The following is a 6,237-nucleotide window of genomic DNA, read 5'->3' on the forward strand; positions in this document are numbered from 1 at the left end:
CCCGCTGCCGCCGCTGGGCAGGGAGGTGAGGAAGGGGGTGGGGGGGAGGTGAGGAAGGGGGGGGGCAGGGAGGTGAGGGAGGGGGGGCAGGGAGGTGAGGGGGAGGGAGGTGAGGGGGGGGGGGGATTAGGGAGGTGAGGGGGAGGGAGGTGAGGGAGGGGGGGGGGCACGCCATGTTTAGTTTAGTTTAGTTTAGTTCAGTCTATTAGTTTATAGTATTGTGGACAGTCCCGATTAGATTAGATTAGATTCAACTTTATTGTCGTCACAGAGTACATACTATACAACGAAATGCAGTTTAGCATCCAACCAAAAGTGCAAATAGTGATATAATAATTATTATTAACAATAATACTAATACTAATAGAGTCATAGAATAATAATAGAGTAATAATTAACAACAGCAAATGGAGCAGCATTAGCCTACATGGCTAATTTCCATCTGTAGCCCCCGGCAGGTTGTTAATATGCAACCTAAAATACATTAGTTCAAAGAAAATGATTATTATTATATTTACAATTAGAGCAAGCATAAGCAAAATGAAGAAAGAAGTAATACAAACATATCGCAACACTATGTTATAGAATAGCTAGGAGCTATGAGCCTTTGGGCTGGTTTCACAGACAAGGCTTCAGACTAATCCTGGACTTACAAGCATCTTCAATGGAGATTTGACATGTCCATGTCACATGTCATTTGAAAGTGTGATTTAGTCCAGGACTAGACTGAAGACCTTGTCTGTGCAACCGGCCCATACTTCCTGTTATTGTTAGTAACATAAAACATTGAAAAATATGAGTTGTACGACTGAAATAATGAACTGTTTGTGCTGGGGGTAAACTTAGTTAAACTTAATATGCAAAGCTACTAACAATAATAGGATGTATGTGTTTGATAAAGGCCCACCAGAACAAGAGTATCAGAGTATTAATATAGTAATAAATGTATAGTTGCAGTATAGTCTAGATTAGTAGATTGCAGAGTAACTCAACACAGTTAAGAACTGTGCGTAAAGATATATAGAGCCTTTTAAAAAGCCTTGTTGATTAGCAGAAGACAATACAGTCATGCTGTAACGTTGAGGATGGTATCTATGTATTTGAGCACTTTGTTAGGAGTGTTAGGAGACTTTTGTACGCCTTCCATGGAGCCAACCTGCCCTGTGTCAACAGTCCCAGCTGGTGGAGGTGGTGGAGGAGGTGTAATGGTGTGGCAAATGTATTCTTGGCACACTTTGGGCCCGTTAATACCAATCAATCATCGCTTGACTGCCACAGCCTATTTGAGTATTGTTGCTGACCACGTGCATCCCTGTGGTCTTAATAAAGTCTAATATAGTGTTCCTAATAAGGTGTTTGGTGAGTGTAATATAGTATTCTTAATATAATAATAATAATAATAATAATAATAATAATAATACATGTTATTTATGGGTGCTTTGCAAGACAGTGAAAACCACATATCAAAACATTATAAAAACAACAAAGTAAAGCGAGATACAAACAGCAGTCAGATAGAACAACAAACAGAATACAGCAGATCAAACCAAATAAGCCATTGTGAAAAGGTGTGTTTTAAGACTGGATTTGAAAGTGGAGAGAGTGTCAATATTACGTATGTTAGGTGGCAGAGAGTTCCAGAGGCGGGGAGCAGAACGGCTAAAGGCTCTAGATCCCATAGTAGTCAGGCGGGCAGAAGGTATGACAAGTTGGTTGGCAGAGGAGGATCTGAGACTACGGGAGGGAATGTTTGTGAGTGTAATATAGTGTTCTTAATATAGCGTTCCTTATATAGTGTTCCTGTGAGTGTAATGTGTTCCTGATATAGTGTTCCTGATATAGTGTGAGTGTATGTATTCTGAGCTGCCTGGTTTCGACGGAGGTGTGTTGTCGTCTGCAGTGGACCTGGCCCAGGTGCTGACCCCCGAGGTCATGGCTCCTATCCTGGCCAACGCAGAGGTCCAGGAGCGGCTGCTGCCCTACCTGCCCTCAGGGGAGTCCCTCCTCCAGAGCACCGACGAGCTGCAGAACACCCTCACCTCCCCTCAGTTCCAGCAGGTAGAACATCCTCACCTCCCCTGAGTTTCAGAAGGTATAACACCCTCAAATCCCACCTGGGAACACCACCACCAGTGTGCCCTTGAGTAAGACACTTAGCCCTAAGTTACTCCAGGGAGACTGTCCCTGTAATCTCTAATTATAAGTCGCTTTGGATAAAAGTGTCTGCTAAATGGTTAAAGAAGAAAAGAGAGAGAGAGAAAAAAAGGTACAATATTGTAATGTTTCTGTATGTGGAATGTTTCTGTTAAAACAGTGTGTGTCTCTGTGCAGGCCATGAGTGTGTTAAGTAGTGTGTGTCTCTCTGTGCAGGCCATGAGTGTGTTCAGCAGTGCGTTGGAGTCGGGCCAGTTGGGGCCTCTGATGAACCAGTTCGGCCTGCCTGCAGAAGCTGTGGACGCGGCCAACAAAGGAGGTGTGTGTTCTGCCCACCACACACACCGACATTCACAACACACACACCGACATTCACAACACACACACCGACATTCACCACACACACCGACATTCACAACACACACACCGACATTCACCACACACACCGACATTCACCACACACACCGACATTCACCACACACACCGACATTCACAACACACACACCGACATTCACCACACACACCGACATTCACAACACACACACCGACATTCACAACACACACATCGACATTCACCACACACACCGACATTCACAACACACACACCGACATTCACAACACACACACCGACATTCACCACACACACCGACATTCACCACACACACCGACATTCACCACACACACACCGACATTCACCACACACACCGACATTCACCACACACACCGACATTCACCACACACACCGACATTCACAAGGACTGTGTTATAATTTTAATGCATTTGAAAATTTTGTTTTTGCTTTGTCATAATGGGGTATTGTGTGTGGATTAATGGCAATTAAAAAAAATAAAAAATAAAAAAGCTATATTTATATAGCACCTTTCATACATAAGAACGCAGCTCAAAGTGTTCTACGGTACAGCGCAAAAGAGCAGATTAAAAACAAAACAAATAAGACATCAGCAAAGTGATGTACTGTCCGAATACTTTCCACTGTATATGCTAACTGTATATGCTAACTGTATATGCTAACTGTGTTGTGGTTTACAGAGAACATGCCGGCCACAGGCGTTGGTTATCTGTACTGCTCTAATACAAACATTAACATTTTTATGTCATTTAGCAGACGCTTTTATCCAAAGCGACTTACAGTTAGTACATTTAGTCAACAGTCAGTGAACCAACTGTACATTCCAGCCATCGTAAGAGAACACTTTAATATGAACTAGTGCTATTAGTGGTTACTATGCCAGAGAAAATGTCCGATACCGATTTTTTTTTAAAGAAAATGTTTACTCTTTGCTACTAACTGCATCATCTGTCTCTTCCTAGAATGGTTTTAGTCATATTATTGCACCCATATGATGGTTGGGATGAAAGTGACCCAGCCCAGTGGCCTTTGCGGTTATAGTGTCCGCCCTGAGATTGGGAGGTTGTGAGTTCGATCCCCGGCCGAGTCATCCCAAAGGCTATAAAAATGGTACCCGATGCCTCCCTGCTAGGCACTCAGCATTAAGGGTTGGATTGGGGGGGGGGTAAGACCTTGTGACATACCAGAGTCATGTCCAGGGGGTGTACTTGTACATCAAGCCGCCTCACGCTACGGATACAGGAGATAGGCTCCTGCCCCCTAAGGGCCGTTAGGCTCGAGAATCATTGGTTCTCAAGGCTACTTACTGACTTATATGATGAAAGTGACAGTTAATGGGATTGTAACTGAACTTCTCCCTTCCTTTCAGACGTGGAAGCTTTTGCCAAAGCCATGGAGACGGACAGCAAGGCTGATCAGGAGGCCGACGCCAAAGAAAAGAAAAATGATGATGAAGACATGAGTCTGGATTAGCTTAGCATGAGTGATATCACTCGTTTTATTTAATGTTTTTATTTTACTTATTTTGTTTGCGTTACTGACTGGAAAGTGATATTCAGAGCATTAAGGTTGCAGTGCATCTCCCCTTATACATGTCCTGTGTTTGAGACACAGCGGTTGAAGGCATGTGAATAAATACCTCTACATTGGGTGAGTTTCTTTCTGTACAGTGTCACTCATCTAAGTATGTATACTAGAATGTTACATTTACATTTTGGGCATTTAGCATTTAGCTCTAATCTAGAGAGAATAGCAAACCTCAACCTTGATGACAGGGATTAAAGCAACAAAAAAAATCTCACAAAAGGGTTGGGGTTACCCTATCCTAGGTTTCTCTTTATATCCTAGGTTTCTCTTTATATCCTAGGTTTCTCTCTATATCCTACATTTCCCTCTCTATCCTAGGTTTCTCTATATATCCTAGGTTTCTCTATCCTATGTTTCCCTTTATATCCTAGGTTTCTCTTTATATCCTAGGTTTCCCTTTATATCCTAGGTTTCTCTATCCTAGGTTTCTCTTTATATCCTAGGTTTCTCTATATATCCTAGGTTTATCTATCCTAGGTTTCCCTTTATATCCTAGGTTTCCCTTTATATCCTAGGTTTCCCTTTATATCCTAGGTTTCTCTTTATATCCTAGGTTTCCCTTTATATCCTAGGTTTCTCTTTATATCCTAGGTTTCTCTCTATATCCTAGGTTTCCCTTTATATCCTAGGTTTCTCTCTATATCCTAGGTTTCACTTTATATCCTAGGTTTCCCTTTATATCCTAGGTTTCCCTTTAGATCCTAGGTTTCTCTTTATATCTATCCTAGGTTTCCCTTTATATCCTAGGTTTCTCTATCCTAGGTTTCTCTATCCTAGGTTTCTCTCTATCTTAGATTTCTCTTTATATTATATAAAAATAATAAAGTGAAAAAAAAGAGAAAAAGAAATCGGCCAGTGTCGTGTCAGCTGTGCTCTCAATCTGGGCGCTACCACAAAAGAACACTCACTACATGGTTTTAACAGTCAGAAAATATGTTTCGAAACATTTTCCTCCGTTTATTAAAAAACTTTTACAAAATGTACACCATCATTTTCACACAACGTTTTCTGAACAATTCTACAATTCATGATTAGAAATAAATTACTTGAACTCCATGAGGTAATTTCTGGGAAAACAAACAGACAATAGCTGAAATTCTTGACATATTACTGTTTACATTTAGTTTCTCTGACAGGACCCACGATACAATGAGGTTGACCGAAGAATAGAGCAGTCCAGATCTTGTTAATGATTACCACACATCATGGAAATCCATAGCCGTTTACAGATATTCATATAAAAAGGTACATCAACACCATTTTAACAGCAACAGCAACAGGACAAAGTTACAGTGAAATACTAGACGGAAAAACTGAACGATAGGACTGACCATTTACAATAACAACTGTAATTATAGGCACTTTAACTGTGTCACTTCAACTGTGAGAAATAGATAGGAGATACTGTAGACAGGGAAATAACTGTTGGTACATGCAGCAAGCCCCCCCCATCTACTCACTCTTACATTCATTGAGACATACAACTGCTTATTTTCTGTACTCGGGAAAATCAGAAAATGTTATGCCAACAACTTGTTCCAGTAAAGTTGCTTTTGTTTGTTTTGTCAAGATTCAACGATCACTGGACCCATGGAAACAAAAGCTTTTCAATATCTTACAAAATATTTCCTGAGAACGTAAAAATATTTCTACTGGCTAAACGAGTGATTAAATTGCACAACACGGCGAAGTCTTATTGCCAATCCGCTGTGTGTGGGTGACGGCATGAAACCCAAACCTAAAGTACACAGTTTCATTAAACTCATCCACAGGGGCTGATAATCTGTCGCCCGGACGCTATCGCAACACATTTCCAGCCATCGAAGAAGCAGCTGTAAGCACAGTGAGTATTCAGTCATATCTACACTATTAAAACCGCACAGTACAGTACTGCAATACGATAATAAAAAATAAAAAAACTGTTTTGAGTCTCAAATTCAGTTTCCGCTCCCAAGAATCTCATAAATACACACATATAAACACAGTGAACACGATATAAAAGTACCTGTACTAATCCATGCATACAAACCAAATGATACTTGAGATTGCTAAGGGCAACTGAAAAGCTACTTCCATAGTTAACAGTGATACCATCTCCAAGAATAGACAGACACACAAACACACAA

The 6,237-nt window shown here is 41.0% G+C and overlaps 1 protein-coding gene across 1 annotated transcript in view; it reads left to right on the forward strand.

The window, feature by feature from the left end:
* Positions 1-4,139, forward strand: part of LOC308159774 (proteasomal ubiquitin receptor ADRM1-like) — a 9,498-nt gene extending 5,359 nt beyond the window's left edge. Inside the window, exons 7-10 of the mRNA XM_080533589.1 lie at positions 1-25; positions 1,901-2,058; positions 2,371-2,473; positions 3,894-4,139. The exon at positions 1-25 is cut by the window's left edge and continues 247 nt beyond it. Coding sequence (XP_080389715.1) covers positions 1-25; positions 1,901-2,058; positions 2,371-2,473; positions 3,894-3,997 — 390 coding nt within the window. The 3' untranslated portion in view covers positions 3,998-4,139. The remainder of the gene's footprint in view (positions 26-1,900; positions 2,059-2,370; positions 2,474-3,893) is intronic.
* Positions 4,140-6,237: the final 2,098 nt, after the last annotated feature.

The sequence above is a fragment of the Nansenia antarctica genome, assembly GCF_963989245.1.
Source record: "Nansenia antarctica genome assembly, chromosome: 6".
In the NCBI taxonomy this organism is placed as follows: Eukaryota; Metazoa; Chordata; class Actinopteri; order Argentiniformes; family Microstomatidae; genus Nansenia; species Nansenia antarctica.